The sequence below is a fragment of the Motacilla alba genome, chromosome 2 (genome assembly GCF_015832195.1).
Source record: "Motacilla alba alba isolate MOTALB_02 chromosome 2, Motacilla_alba_V1.0_pri, whole genome shotgun sequence".
Classification (NCBI taxonomy): domain Eukaryota; kingdom Metazoa; phylum Chordata; class Aves; order Passeriformes; family Motacillidae; genus Motacilla; species Motacilla alba.
In genome coordinates this window covers 101,256,987-101,273,156 of record NC_052017.1, presented here as the reverse complement: position 1 = coordinate 101,273,156, position 16,170 = coordinate 101,256,987, and the positions used below count along the sequence as shown (strand labels likewise).

At 36.8% G+C, this 16,170-nt stretch overlaps 1 protein-coding gene across 11 annotated transcripts in view; it reads left to right on the top strand.

The window, feature by feature from the left end:
• Positions 1–16,170, top strand: part of PTPRM (protein tyrosine phosphatase receptor type M) — a 442,907-nt gene that overhangs the window by 266,119 nt on the left and 160,618 nt on the right. For 7 of the 11 annotated variants that reach the window (XM_038129430.1, XM_038129425.1, XM_038129423.1 and 4 more), the window contains exons 12-14: positions 1,182–1,455; positions 2,592–2,628; positions 7,787–7,861. In XM_038129430.1, coding sequence (XP_037985358.1) covers positions 1,182–1,455; positions 2,592–2,628; positions 7,787–7,861 — 386 coding nt within the window. The remainder of the gene's footprint in view (positions 1–1,181; positions 1,456–2,591; positions 2,629–7,786; positions 7,862–16,170) is intronic. The other 4 variants (XM_038129428.1, XM_038129431.1, XM_038129429.1 and 1 more) reach the window with 1 other exon arrangement.

Below are 16,170 nucleotides of genomic sequence, written 5' to 3'. Positions count from 1 at the left end.
CTATACTTTGGGCAGAATCTTCTGTAAACATAATAGTTCTCTACCTATAGATGATGGAACAGTAATGTGTCAGAAGACTCTGTGGATATTTCATCTTTAAGAAACTTCCTATGCAGAGATAGCTGGTTTTTATGCATTATCAGCTTGAAAGATCATAAATTGTTACTGGATGTAGATGATACGCAAAAATGTGGACACATTGCCACTTTGACATCAATTATCTAGACTGACTTGTTTACTGGGATTCAAGATTCCAGGAGACAAATACTGATTAAGAATCACTGGTCCCCAGTGAAGCAATAAACGTGTAAGCCAGTCCTCTTTAGAGACATGGACTTCCCACATCACAAATTTAAAAGCACTGACTCAGTCTTTTACAGCAACTGCAAGGGTATAATGATTACACTGTTTGCATATACAGCAGAAATTGCAATTTCTTTGTTCCTCTTTGAATGTCCATAGCACCTTTACAGTGGAGAGGGATGGACTGTTCTCTGTAGGTCCCAGTACAGCAGAGACTGCAAGTGCAAACTGACTTGCTTTGCAGAATGTAGAAACTGAAAAATATGGTTATCTATGAGATGTGTGAAAGTGTTTTGCTGAGTGATAATAGTGTTATCAAAAAGTGTATTATGCTTGCTCAGCAACAGTCAATATGCCACTGAAATTTTGCTTTGTGCTTTTATAAATACTTATAATGTCAACAGTTAAACAAATACTGGTCCCTATCTGGCTGCAATTTATGTCTTCATTTTTATCTTAGTACTAATTTAATTTCATTTAGGTAAGATAACAGGTTAGAGAAAGGACTCTATAGCTTTATGCTTGCTCTGGTGAACAAAATAATACTTAATTTCACATTTTAGCACTGATTGAACATACTTTTTCTGTACCAGAGTATGAACAGGAAAATGTGCTGTGCATTCACTTGTGTGAAAAGCTGTGGTGTGTATGGCTGTTTTATCTTTCCAGAACAAAATGAATTTGAATGCATGAATCTATTCCACAAATTTATACACCTCAATATTAAAATGTCAATTTTTTTCCTGTGTTCTTTGCTTTTAACAGTTGTGTTTTTTTCCAGTAAATACTGGTACACTGTTATGGTTTTAGGATGGTTTGACTGCCCAAGTTTTAAAATAACCACTGTTTCTCTTGTTCTTTCCTTTCTGCACTCTTAGTGTCTATCAAATCGTTGTTGAGGAAGAGCGCCCACGGAGGACCAAAAAGACAACTGAAATCCTGAAGTGCTACCCAGTGCCCATTCATTTCCAGAATGCCTCACTCTTGAATTCCCAGTACTACTTTGCTGCAGAGATTCCAGCCAATGGTTTACTAGCTGCTCAGCCTTTTACTATTGGTGATAACAAAACCTACAGTGGTTTCTGGAATACTCCTCTTCTTCCTCATAAGAGCTACAGCATCTATTTTCAAGCTGCTAGCAGAGCCAATGGGGTAGGTCTTGCAACAGGCGTGTTTTTATGCAGTGTTTGTGTGTAAATAAATGATTGGCATCAACTAGCAGGATGCCCAATTTAGTTGCTAATGAGAAAATGAAGTAACCGTGAAATTTAACACACTGAGTTTAAAAAATAGCAGTTTTCCTAACACAATATTGCTTAATGATTAAAGGTTACAGGAAAAAGGAGGGGAAAACCACACGTTTTGTCAGTAGTGAGCAGGCTAAGTAGTATGTTACCATTCTGTCTTATTAGCTAAAAGCTGTCCAGTGACTGTGTTTGACTGGATTTTTTTCTTCCTTTTTGTTTTTTTTCTTGCTTTGAACAAGAAAATGTTGTGACTTCTTTCATTACATTTAAGCCAAACATGATTGTGGGTTTTAGCACATCTGTCTTGACATGTCCAGTCCTGTTACCTTAGTTTGTAACATCTTGATCTCCCTTTTTCTCATTTGGTTGTCCTGATTGAATTAGAAATCCCTTTTTTTTTTTTTGTCCCTTTCTGCAAACAAAGTAAAAGGAAAAAGAAGTAGATGGAACTGAAATAGAAAGTGAGTAAAAAGATCCTCACAGATCATGCTTCATCAGACTAATTCTTCCTGGAATTGTTTTTCATTTCCCGGACAGACCTACACAGAGCCCTTCAATTCTTGATAAGCTTTGGCTGTCTGTGCTGACAGGCTGGAAATGTTTTCTGCCAGAAACCATAATGCACCCTCATTCACAGAGCACCGACAGCACACAAATGTGAAACACCATTGATTATTTTTTCTTCCTAAAGTTGTCTAACATGATGCCTCAAACTATACTTGCTGTAAGAAAAAGAAAAATCTCCCAAGGTCATTACGTTACCAGAGTTAAAAAGCTGAACACTTGCCTGTGTTGCTCCTGCAAATATCTTTCACATTTTGTACTTTTAGAGGAATCTTAAGTGAAATGTTTACATACCATACCCAAGCAGTGCTTGTCCATATTATGAAAGCACTTTGGAGTTAGCTAATAAGCAGTTAAACATGGAATGAGGCACATTCTGCTCTGAAATTTTATCAGTACTATTAAGAATAGGATAATGGATGACTTTCTCTGTCTAGAAACACAAGGTGTGACCTTTTTCCTCTTTGTTTGACACAGGAAACTAAAATCGACTGCGTCAGGGTAGCCACAAAAGGTATGTTTGGATTATGTCATGTATTCTGTACTTCAACTTGATGACCTTCCCCTAAAATGGTGTTTGGAAACTTCCAGAGGCGTTTATCTTGCTAAAACAGATCACTAAACATATTATAGAATTTTCATAGAATCATTTGCATCCTTAACTGAGGTTTAGATTTTAAATTTGCTTGTTTGTTTGTTTGTAATCATAAATTTATTAATTACTTTTGGTTGTCTGCTTGAACACAGGGCTTTTAAAATATATTCTCTGGGTTTTTATATGATCTCACAATAAATATTTTGTACTTACATACATCTATATGTATTTATATAGTAGAGTTTTTGTAAAATTGCCAATTGCAGAGTACATACTGGCTGCTTATACATCTGTAGTGAAAAATTGTCCCTTACTTGTAAGCAATTACCTTAACTTAATTGCTGTATAAAAGAAAAGCGGAGATATCATTTTCTTCATTTTAATGAGACAGATCAGCTATATTTACTCATCTGTCAGCAGATGATACTACCATTTGTGAGACAAATATGTATAATTGAGACAGTACTGGCTATAGGTTTTGTCTCCAAACAGGGAAACATGAACACGTTGCTGCTCTATTTATCTTTGGGAGCTAGATCTATCTGTGGTTATCTTTGTAGTCTCACCTTTTTAGTACCTTTAGCTGGTGGCAACTTAAAAGCCTGAAAAAAAAGCGATGAAATAGTACAAGAGATGGTAGTAGAGGAATGGGAAAGAACATGCTGCTGTGAGTAGGACAGGTAATACCACCTGGCAGTTTGGGCACCTGGCAAGAGCATGAAATAAAAACTACTTCGTCCTATACCACTGCACCTTGCAGGAGATCATGCTTGTTTCTAGTGACTGTCCCTAATGGAAGTGATTCCATCATGATTTCCTTTACATGTAAACTTCACAATTTCATCACCACCTCTAAGTCTAAATGGGATGAGAATGTCAATACTTAAAAGTAACAGAAATGTTAGCATAAAGTTGCCCCTGTTGAAAGTTTGGATATTCCCTAATGTGACAAATACATTTTCATGCCTCTTCAAACTGATTCCTGCCTTCTTCTCTTTTCCAAATCAAAGGAAATAGTTTTAATTTCAATTTACTAACTGACTGCTTACTAAACCACAGAAATGTTTCAAATATCTGAACTCAACCCAAAAATAATACAGATGAGAGTTTAATTCCAGATGCAAGTGAAATCCTGTATTGTTTCCAAGTAGCTTCAGAGATATCAGGGGTGAACTAGGGTACATCAGAAATGATAATAGATGATTAGAGGAATGGATTTTAAGTTTTTTTAATATTTGTATTCCTGATCACTAATGGATGTTCAACTATTTAAATTACTTGACTGACTGAAAATTTTTACTCTCTCATTTGAGAAGCAAGGGTAACTTTGTGGATTGGAATAGCTCCCATAGCAACAAGCTACTTTGAGCTAACCCATTTGGCAATGGAGATGTGAGAAATGCAGCTTTTATTTTAAAAAAATCTCCCTACATTCCTGTTTAGAAAGCACATTTCAGATTTTTTAATAATAAAATAATGTTAGAGGTTGTTGTGAGGAATTTTTTTTTAAACCAGAGGTAGCCTTTTTAGTCCCTGGTGAAAAATTTTCTTGGGGGGCTTCTGTAAAGCACCGGTTTCCATGATTTTAAACTGAATGCTTGTATTATATTTTTAATCTGTATTAATTTAAAAAGATTAAGTGGAGACCATGACATATTTTAATATGGTATTAAAAGTAGTTGTCTGCACAGATGTTTTCCCTTTGGATCTAACTGGCATACTTAAGGGAAAAGCAGAATTCTGTGCCCTCTCTGGACCTCCCACATTTGCATTAGAAGAAAACAGCAAAAATTCTCTATGTGTGAAGGTCAAAAATCACTATACCTGCATTGGGACAAGACATAAAATTGTCCTATCCCAGTCTCCTCTCCTTCTGTTCAACCCACATGAGCAGCTCGGTACAGCTCAGTACATTTACATTGTTTGTGCCCCACTAAGCAAGCGCTGCTCTCACCACTCTGCCAGATTTCTTAGATTTGCACCATTTTCCACTGGGCTTTGAGACTGCAATGTAGCTACTAGACAGTAAGCTACTTAAGCTCTATGTGCTTGTTATGTCCATCTATTTATGTGCTGGAGTGCTCCTGACAAGTAAGATTGGGAACTCTCTCCAGTACTACATCTAGTTTTCACAGACTAGTAACATTCCTGAAATATTCGTCATCTGGGCTTCTCTTATCTTCAGAAGTTCAGGTTCGGTGGTTTTTAGAGCTAGAGGAAGTGCTTCAAAAAAACTGGTGCAATCTTCTTCTGAATTAAGGTCTGATCCTGAAAATACCTACAGCCTTGTGTAGGAGTCACAAGGAATTGGAATCAGCAGACACACTGTGGATTTTACTACGTATGTGAGAAGCCGTATGGTTTCACAGAATCACAGAATATTCTGAATTGCAAGGGGTCATCGAATCCAGCTCTTGAGTGGGTGGCCTATATGGCAATTGAACCCACAACTTGGTGTTCCTTGCACCATGCTCTGACCAGCTAGGCCCTAATCAAGTCAATCATGTACCTGCTTCTGCACACAGAGAATAATCTCATTGACTACTTCACAACTGTTCCATCTTAAAGTAGAGATGTAAGTATTTTACTGGATAAAGGCCTGTGCCATTCCTAGGGTCAAGAGCCCTTCCTAGGATCAAGGTCACTCAAGGCAACTTTCAAGTTGCTCCACAGAGCCAGCTGAGATTGGCCAAGCCACCTCATTGTGGTTAGCCTGTTTGAAGTCCGTCCTGAGGACCAATATGGGGATTCAGGACATGTCACAAGGAGAGCTATGTCACCTGCTACTAATAATCCCTTTAATAATCTCACCTCCAGATAATATTGTTGGTGCCCTTAAGACCTTCTCAGTGACCTCGTCACTGAGAGTTCATTTTATCACTGTCGTGCAGCATTCATTCCATGGCCCACCATACACTTTTTAATTTTTTATAAAAATAAAAATACATAACTGTAATATAAGCATAATGTTCGTGTCCCAGATCCAGCAGAATTGTTCTGTACCTTGAGTACCCTCTCCCCTGCCATTGATGTCAGCAGGAATAATGCATGTGCTCTACTGCCAAGCATGTGCTCAACTGGCAGACATTAAACCTTGTTTTTGTGTCAGAGACCAAGTGCAGCAGATAGCTTATTATCATATTGACAGGTTTCCTGTTAGAAAAGTACAGCCTATCTCCAGAAAAGTGCAGCCTAATTCTGCTGGGTCAAATGCATATCTGGGGTCAGCTAGATAATAGTTTCTCATTCCATCAAGTGTATTTTAAACAACCTTAGTTTGTACCCTTTAAAAAAAATTATCTTGTTTTATGACCATTACATTTTTACAAATGAAACCTCTGTTAAATGTGTTCATTTAGAGATCATATAAAAATCCTGATTGCAGTGATTGCAAGTATAAATTAGGATGAGAATGTTTGATTTTGTAGAGCTGAAACTTCTCCTTCTGCTTCTGATGAAGTCAAAGGAAGCCTTTGCCAGTGACTTTGTTAGTAGAAGGATCATACAGCACATTATTATGATATGGAGTCTCCTGATCTCAGTTTTCTGTAGAGAAAGGCTTCTGGGACCTCTGTGACTGTTTGGTGTATATACAAATGGGGAGACTGCAGGGCTTCCACTCCCATTATTTTTGACAAGATAATTAAACAAACAAACAAACAAAAATCCGGAATAGCTTTCTGTACCACTGGTAATAAAGGTTGTCATATATTGCTTGAAATATGGCTTTCATATTCCTACTCTTTCTTCAAGCTAAATGACTGTAAAATCTCAACAGACTAAGTTGAAAACATTCCAAAACTCCTCCAAGTTTATTACTATCAACTTTGTGGTGGTTTGTGATTTATATTAAGACTATATTTCCTGATATGACTTAGAACACTGTCTGGATAGAAACATCTTGATTATCTCCTAGGAATGCAGTTCTCAAGAGGGAGGCATCATTGTTCTAATTTTGCAATATTGGAAGGCTTTCATTAATTATGAGAGAGAAAAGGATATTATAATATTTTAAATCCAATAGCAACAGTACTCTAGAAGCAACTATCAACACTGCATTTCAGTGTTGCAGAGGGATATTTCCAAATATTATGCAGCAGCAGTTTTGAGTTTAATTGTCTGCAGATGGTAGATGATCTATTTTCCTCTCTCGCTGCCACATTTCTAATAGCACCCAGGCTGTTCTATGTAAATGAGTGATCTTTCATATAATTTTGTCCTTAATTTTCCAATATTTTTTCTTTGCATCATTCTCCAGCTGCATCATGTTGGATCTGACCTTTTAATTTTTTTAATATTCCTTAATATATATGTATCACAGCGTGCTTAACCATTTAGAGGCAATCATAGAACTGCTGGAAAACAAAGAAATAACAAATTTTATTAATGTGAGCCACAGTAACATTGTCTGTAGCAGGGAGTGGTTGACTGTCAGAAAAGTCTGGATATTTCAGGGCACAAACAAGTCAGGGTTTTCAGCTTTTTCTTGTGAACTTGAAACTCAGACCTGGGACAGTTACACACATAATTAAAGGTGTGCCACCTCTCAGTGGTCGTTCTCTGTATGCTGAACATTAAGTGTGTGCATTTTTAGAACAGTTACCCTAGTGGGTACAAGAAAAGTTAATCTTAATTAGCTCAAGAATGCTTTACATAAAAATTGTCTTTAAAAATTGTAGGGAAAATGCAGTATTATGAAATAGGAAAATAAAAATGAAAGTAGCTCAAATTACTTGGAGAAATTCCTATTAGAGTACTCTGAATAATCAGCTTGTTTTCACTTAGAAAGCTTAGTGCTGTGTCTAGCAGAGCCGAAGAGTCTCCAGTTTCCTCAAATGCAGTAAATAATGTGCTTTGAGTCCTTTTCCTGAATGAAATTCACACGCGACAGCTTATTAATTTGCAGAATAACCACACTAACAACTAAAGATGAGAAGGAACTTGTGGGAGTTTTTTGGTTTTCATTTGTAAAGTTCAGACAATAAAAAACTGACCAAGATTCTTCTTGCTGGCGTAGCTTCAGTCTGGCTTTTTTTTCCCTCATGCATGCTGACCTGGAACTCTTCCTTTGCCTTAGCTGCGATAATCGTGACTCAGCTTACAACACCATACATTCGCATCGCCCCTGCTGCAGGCGACGACCAGCTAACAGGTCAGATGTTCAAGTACAGACAAGTCATCATGCCCATTCTGTCTCTTTCTCTTTGGCTCCTTTTCCCTGACAGTCTCTTCCTTCTCTGCTCATGAACAGTTCCCTGTGTTAAAAGTTCCTTTCTGTTTATAAGTTTTTTCCTCAGCTCCATTAAACTCAGTGGTGTGCTTGGCACCAAAACTCACACACACGTCCCTGTGTGTACGACTCCGCTGCATGTGCCCATTGTGTGTGTGATCTGTGGAATGTTCCTTCAAGCGTCGTGTTGTAAAGAGGTCTCATCTTGCTCCATCCATAAATTAAATGAAAGTTTGCATATAGATATATACCTGTGTACCTGTTTATTTTTTTCTCTGTTATTAGATCAAGACACTGAAATTTCTAAATAATTGAGGCTCAGTTGCATTTGCAAGTTAGGACAAAGATCTAGGATTAGTGGATTCAGGTTTTTTTCCCTGTGTAATGATAGGAAGATCATGTTTTCTGGCAAAATTTCAATATGAATGAAATTAAAATAAAGAAATAAAAAGATTCCTTTTTATTATGTCATACATGAGTTCTAGGATTAAAATAAAACAACCTAGAATGTGGCATATGAGAATGAGAAAGACTTAAAGATTTAAAATGTAATTGTCAAAGTAAACTCAGTATTCAAGTGGAACCATTATTAGGCTGTATATGGCTTGAAGGATGGCTCAGAATATGCTAGAAAACCTTTGCGAACCTGGGGAAATGATTGATTTTGTCAGAAAAGAAACCTGTGACCTTTCAGGGATTTGCAAACATTTTTATTTTCAAAGAAAACCAAAGAGCGTTAAAAACTCCAGAACCTGAATTGATGAAATATCTAATGGGAGAAGTAAGCCTAGTCCATCAGCTTTTAGCAAATGATAAATCTTTGCCTTTTTGAAGAATACTGGCATAGTTCCTTGGGAAAGCACATTGTTACTACCTAAGAGCAAGTTCAGATGTCTGGTATCTGGATACTGCTACAGTAAGTAAGAGGCAGTTAAATGATTCAGCTTAAGATAAGAGGATTAGTGACATGTCTGCTCTAGCTTTTAATTCTGGGGTATGTGTTATAATAACAAAGCTGAGTGATCCATAATGCCCAAGTTACCTTGTGAATCAAGACAAAATTGCTGCATGGTATACTTTTATTTTCTAATAATTTATGAACTAACCAGAATAACATACTTACGATGCCATTAAGTAGCTTGTTCTTGTTACTGCTGCTTGGCAGAAGCTGTGTCTGCATACATTTTTATACCTCAGTTAATTTTTACTTGACAATTCAAATAAAGCGTTGAAGAGGCAGGATCTCTTCCATATCCTTGAACTTCAGAGTTTGATTTCTTTATCACAGGATTCAAATAAGCTTCTATATTTTTCCACATGGGGATTGAAATGTTTCTCTTCTCGTGTTTGTTTGGTTTTTTGTTTGTTTTATTTGTTTCAATACAAAACTGGATAGCTATAGGTAACACTGGAGACATGCCTGTTCCACAAGAAGATAGCTACAGTACTTAACAGTGAGACAAAAGATATATGGCTAGCATAAGATAGCTGGCTAACATAGGATTTATTTCATTTGTCACTTTGTCACTGGTGGCACTGGCAGTCTGTGGTTGTCTGTCGGATCTGTGAAATTTGTTTCCTTTTTCTAGAAAAGAAAATAAAAATGTTCTACCAGAATCTTAATTTTGTAGTGAAAAAACATATCAGATTATACCTGCCAACAGCATTTATAGCTATTTGTGAAGTGTATTAGAAAGCCTTTGAAATACCCTCATCATCTTCCCACCCCCATCTCATGTTTGAAAGACTGTGCTCAAAAGGAAAGAAACCTCTTTCTCCTCATTTGCCACAACTGCAGTAGCAAGCAAAGAAACCTCACCCAGCCCACATGGTTGTCCCATGACAGCAACAAGAATTCCTGTTTTTCTAGAGAGACATCCTGTCTATGAATCCTTAGGGCAGGCTTTTCAACTTCAGGGCAGTACAGCAGTAATGGGATCTGCAGTACCCATGAGAAGCACAAAGGCTTTCTTAAAGGAGGTTTACAGAAACTAGACCACACATGAGGGAGCTGAGAGTGATACACGTTGTCCCCACATTTTTCTCCTATAAATTTCAAGACTGTTGGAAGGATTTCCATGTGAAAGGATTTGTTTATGTGAAAGTACAGGGCTGTTTCTAACTGTAGTTACCACAAGCCCTACAGCTGTAACTGTTAAATGTCATTTAGCATTTTCTGTTCAGTGCTTTTTCCTCACTTCTTTGCTCAGAACCTAAGTAATTATATTTGAGATCAAGAAATTACTTTCATCTTTTAGCATTTGAGGAGATACATAAGCGGCAGTGGGAAGGTCAAGGATGGCATTTTCGGGTTTCCTTACGTTGGAAGTTGATGCTTCTTGCATAATGAAAATTTTAAATCTTGGCTGCACTCCTGAATATGGTTACCAAATTTGAAAGGTCTTCCTCTTCACAAATATCGTGATAATACAGCTCAGCTTTCAAGCCAATTCAGCTTGCACTCATTTCCTCCATCCTCGTCATCATCATCTTGCCTCTTACTGGTGCAGTTGATAAACAATGCATTATTAATTTCTCTTTGTCCTTCCTTTCTCCTTCCTTTATCATGTAAAAATAACAGGTCTTCCATTTAAAGGATTATGGGCTAGTTGTCCTAAATATCTTGACAGCCACTCCAGGTTGCCTTTGCAGCCTGTAGCAAAGAGAACTTTTCCTTGCACTTAAATACCTACAGTGTAGTTGTCCTTGAGTTATAGAATAAGATAACATAGTGTAAAAGCATCTGTGTGATTTTGACTCTTAGAAGCCAAAACAGGGAAATCAGTGTTCAGTCAATACATGATTATCATTGATCCAATAATGTAGTAGCTAAGGAATTCAAATCTGGGGGATAGTGTTTAGCTTTCAGTGTTATCTTACAAAATGTAACTAACTTGAAATCTGTTCAATTGACTTTGTCCTTCAACAGACAGAGAATATCTAATATCTTACACCTGTGATCGAGGAAACAAAAATTATGTGTACATGAAGCATAGTAGTACTCATGATACTGTCTCCATGTTTTCATAACAAATACAGTTTAACATACAATTGAAATCATGTAGAATGTTATCAAAAACTTACCACATAAAAATGTGATGGTATGGTTTTAACTTCAAAGTTGAATAAAAAAATCCACCTTTTTGAGAAATATGGAAATCATTTGCAGTTTGTTTCAGTATTTTGTAAGAGACACTTCATCTAATAGGTTTAAATTGGCCATATTTGGTATTCACTTGGCCCTCGTATATTTTGTTCTCTGCATTCTGATAAAATAGCATGCTTGGAATCATGATTAGGGTGTTCATTCTATCAGGCATTTACTTAATTGTTGAAATATGTCTGAGCTACTTGTATTTGAATTAAAGTATTTCCATTTGTGATTTAGTGGAGCAGCCACTACTTTGCTGGATATTATTAAGACTGATTTCCATAGAACGCCCTTTTTACGACCCATTGTAATTACACATCCAGCTGCAAGAGAGAGTTCTGTATTGTACATTCTTCATACGTAAAATTCTTGGTACAAATCAAATGCAGCAAGATCTGTCAGAAGTTTTGTAAAGTAACTGATACTTAATGATGGGGAAGATTTTTTTTTTGTAAAAGGTAGGGGCAAAAGCTTAAAACATAAATTAGTTTAATCCTCCACACCTTAAGGTCTAGATGATCACTATATTTTACAAATGAGTTAAAAGCAGTCATAAAATAATCCCAGTCAGTTTCTTCTCCCTTATGAAGTTAGCACCATATTAAAATATACCCATTTCATAAGATGTGCATTCAGTATATAGCAAGATTTATTGCAATGTTCTGGGTCACATTCTGTTCTCAGCCATTCCACTGTAAAAGTGAAAAAAATAAACTGAAATCTTTGATTGATTAAATCGCAACTTCATGGAATTTTTTTATGTCAAGGGATTTACTCCAGTTTTGTACTGCACTTCTGAAAACACAATTTATTTATTAACACAAAAACCAACAGCATAAATTTGAGAAAGAGTATTGCTATTTACCTCGATTGTTTTGCTTTACAATGCATCTGAGGTATAACAACATGTACTGGACAGACTTTCACATTCATTTTTTCTCCATCCTGGATCATGTAACATTGATTTAGATGTACTCTGATATGCTAAAACTTGAAGTGCTATTTTGGGCAATGTAGAACCCACTACATTTGGGCAATGTACTACCCACTGCTGTTTCCTAGTTGACACAATTTCCTAGTTGAGTCTGTAATAACAAGCCTATTTGCAGACCTGTCTGTCTGCAGGTTCAATACACTATTTTAGAAGTTTATGCCTGTCTTGATCCTTCTGGACAACATTTGCATTAGTTGGAGTTGTGGATAGTTATCCAGGTAAGAATTAGCACCTGTGTGCTGAAAAGTCAAAGCCATATTGCAGTGCTGTTGCAAGATAAAATGACAAGGAAAGCCAAGTGAGAATGGATCTGACTATTCAAAGTAAAATTCTAAGCCTGTTTTTATGTGCTGGCCCCAGCCACTGTTGTACCTGTTGTTCAAGGATTCTGGTCCTCTTCTCAGCTGGGCAGAATGCAAAACGAGGAAATGTTCCTACTTTCTGCAGCACTGACTGAATGCATTTCAATGGGCTGAAGTGTCACTTGTGATTTATTGCCCATTTTTGTTCTTTTATGTGTTATATTTGTCATTTTTGCAGTGACAGTTTCATCTATAAAACAGTATAGTTACAAGAAAATGTTAAGAGGATACAGGAGTGCCATGGGAGCTGCTGTTTCCTTTTCTCCCTTTTATTTCCCCTAGTATGTTACAGAGTCAAATGTCAGGTTTTCTGTAAGACAGTGCAGCCAAAGCATCTGTGCTTTTAAACATAAGTACCTTTTCCACAGAGCAACTGAAGAAGAGCTGAAGTTAAACAGTAAGACAAAGAAGGCCTAAAAATAATGCTAATAACATTTCCCAAACGGTGAAATAACCCATAATACAAATACAAGTATCTACACAGTAAAGTGCCCAACCTGATTAGAAGTCAGTTATCAGTGTGATTATATTTGTTATATTAAATACTCCACTTCTTGTTTTAAATAATAGTTGCTTCAACATTCTCTGGAAGTGGCACCTTTCCAATTTCCATGCATAAGTAGGAGAATAGGGAGGAGAACCTGCAGTGGGTCATACCAGCAGTTTTTCTCTGACCATTGATGCTTCTGGTTGGCCGGGGGGTGTGGGTTTTTCAGCTGTCCTGGTGCTGCATCACCAGAGCCACTGTGTTACAGACCTGGGACAGGAACAGCTGGAGAAGATCCCATGAGCTAGAAGAAGGTATCAACCTTTCCCTACCCTTTAGGAAGGAAAAGTAGCCTAATTAGGTACTTTTCTCACTGTAGAAACAGTTTGTCTTTTATTCAGGGCACTTAAAAAGTTGGCTGCCACTGAAGTAATAGTTAGTCATTGCAGGAGCTGTGTTACATCCCCCAAGTACAAAACCAGTCTGGAAGTTTGAGTATTCCAGTTCATACCTGAGAGAAAAATATGATTCCAAGTGTGTAGTATTTCTTTCATGATGAGAGTCATCCAAATTTATTGTAAGCCACTAAAAATGGGTCTGTTTGGTTCATCCTAGCTTGAAAAATAATCTGTTCTCTTAGTAATGTGTAATCTTCATGTCAGGATATCTGTGAGGCTGTTGGAGGTTGGGCTGGGAGGAGAGGGAGCTTTTCTTAATCACATTACAGAGAATGGAAGCATAAAACCCAGTCATGAAAGTAATTCTATGAATGAAATGACCAGGATAAATTCTTAACAAACTGAAGGAATCTCTGCCATCTGTTTACTACTGGTTCTGGCCAGTATCACACCTACTTCAAAATGTTTCAACATCAGCAATGTACAGAAACCAGAAAACCTGAAACAATGCAAAAATAAGAGTAGGTATTTTTTAGAGCATAGCTGTCATATAGTGTGTTACTTCATTTCTGTATTAAAAAAATATGCCTCTGATTTTTACATTTGAAACAGAGTTTTGTATGTATCACAATGAAAAATTAAGGAGAGACAAGGGAAGACAAAGAAACTCAGAGATATAAGTAGTAACTAAAAAACCCTGTGAATTTCAGTGTTTCCCATCTGTAGTTTTTGACTGTATTCATAAAATGCTAAGCAATTTGAATTTTAACTCAAAATAAAATGTGGGACCAGATGTGGGTAAAATAATCTGTAGTTCCTGGAGTCTGCAAATCTGTTGTTTGTACCACTGGAGAGATTGACAAAAGTTTAAGGCAGTATTATGTGGATTGCCTCTGTTTTAATGTGCCAGGTAGGCATTCAGATGTGTTACAGTTAGAGTGGTGCAAGCAAAGAGGAGAGTAATACTGTCAACTTTAAGCAAAAGTTACAGAACATACTGTCTTGGGCAAAATAATGTTTCAGCAATTCACTCAGTTTTGTTTCATTGAAATAGCTCAAATATGAATAAGTATCTAAGCCACATTTGTCTGCTTGGAGTAACAATTCAGCACTGTGCAAGCCATAACTGTAATTATTGACAAGTTTTTTAACACCTTCTTCAGACAATATATTGAAAATGTCCTTTTCTGCACTAATGGGAGTTCGACTGCAAAAACCAATGATTTTAGAGCTCTGCAAAGGCACTCAGGTGTATCTGTGCCTTTTCAATTCTTCATTTTTCAAAAACTTCAAATTTTCATTTCCTTCCCTTCATCTGATTTTCTATCAGCGCTGAGCACTAAGAAGTTTTTGTGTATAGAGAAAATTCCCATGCAAATGAAAGTTGAGTCACATTTTTCCATAAAAGTGAACAGAAGTTGGTGGCTTGCATGGTTTTAAGCTGTCAAGAGGGGAGATAAGTACTATCAGGTTCTGTTTAAAGTTTTGAGTTCACATTGGAAGCACCAAGTGAAAAATAGAGGAAAAATAATAAATTCTAATTGGTCAGAAGCAAACCAACTATTCTATAAACCTTTTCAAAGAAAAATGGGTGCACTTTTCAGTATGCTGTCATTGAATTAGACTGCTTCTGATTATGAGTCAATGTGTCAATAATTAAAAATGAAAAGAGCTGATTATAAAAATGACAGTTCAAGGCATTCTTAATCAAGTAGGACAAGTGGAGATTTTCCTTTAACCCCTAAAACCTCCAGGAAATAAATGAAAACCAAAATGTAAATCAGTGATAACTATTCAGAGGAGGCCTAGTCTATTCTTGTCCCTGTACTAGAATATTGGTGCATTCAACATTATTTCGGTCTGAATAGGTTTTTTGATTGGCAATACTATAAAAATTTCTGAAACGTGAACAAAAGAATTGCTACACTGTATTGGCACAAAGACAGATTTAGAATTCTGTGATATTATATTTCCTTTGTTGTGCTGATTCTGCTTTCCAGTTCCTCTAGCTGACCTTCCTGCCCCAAAACAGTGTTGACTTTGAAATGTTTTAAAATAAGGAAAGTTTTGAGTCTTTTTTCCTACTTTTTATAAATTTATTGCAAACATATTTTTCTATTTTCTATTTCTTCATGCATCATTACATGTATAATTGCATTTATTTGTTGAATTATAATTTGTGGAATTATTTATAATTCCATTTATTTTGTTATGTTCATAACTATGTTATGTTTTCTTCCAGGAAAATGTGTAGGTAATGAAAAATGAGAAGTAAATTCCAAGTGTGATTGTTTTTGAAGGATTTCTGAAGAATCCTTCATAAGGATTGCAGTGTGAAGGGAGGTTGGTAGTGGAAGTCACCAGGAATGTGAGCCAGTGGCTGCACAGGCCAAAACATCCATGAGTGTTCAGACTTCCCACAGGGATACCTATGCTGCATTACCCTCTGCCCCTCTCCTCCTAATGGCAAATTAACCAAGCCTTCACTGGCTTTCCATTTGGAACTGTTCATCTGTGTTCCTCTGCTTAAGTCCTTGGCTGACAGCGAGATCAGAAGATGATACCTCGCTCTGCTACTTCTTACCCATAGCTTCAAGTTGCTTTGTTCCCATGCTGGATGTGTTCCTTTGCATTCAAGGGGTGGAAAATAAAACAGCTGTGTTTGTCCAGGCCAAAAACATTTTTGCTAGTTTTGTAGCTGAGTTTTACCCCGAGTAAGTCAGCTCCAGAAACATTACTGTGATGTGATTTCACGTCTTTCCTGCTTGATGGAAGCCAATTGAGTACTAGAAAACCACATTTTATCTCCCTTGAAGAGGGCAGAGTCCTCTTCAGTCTT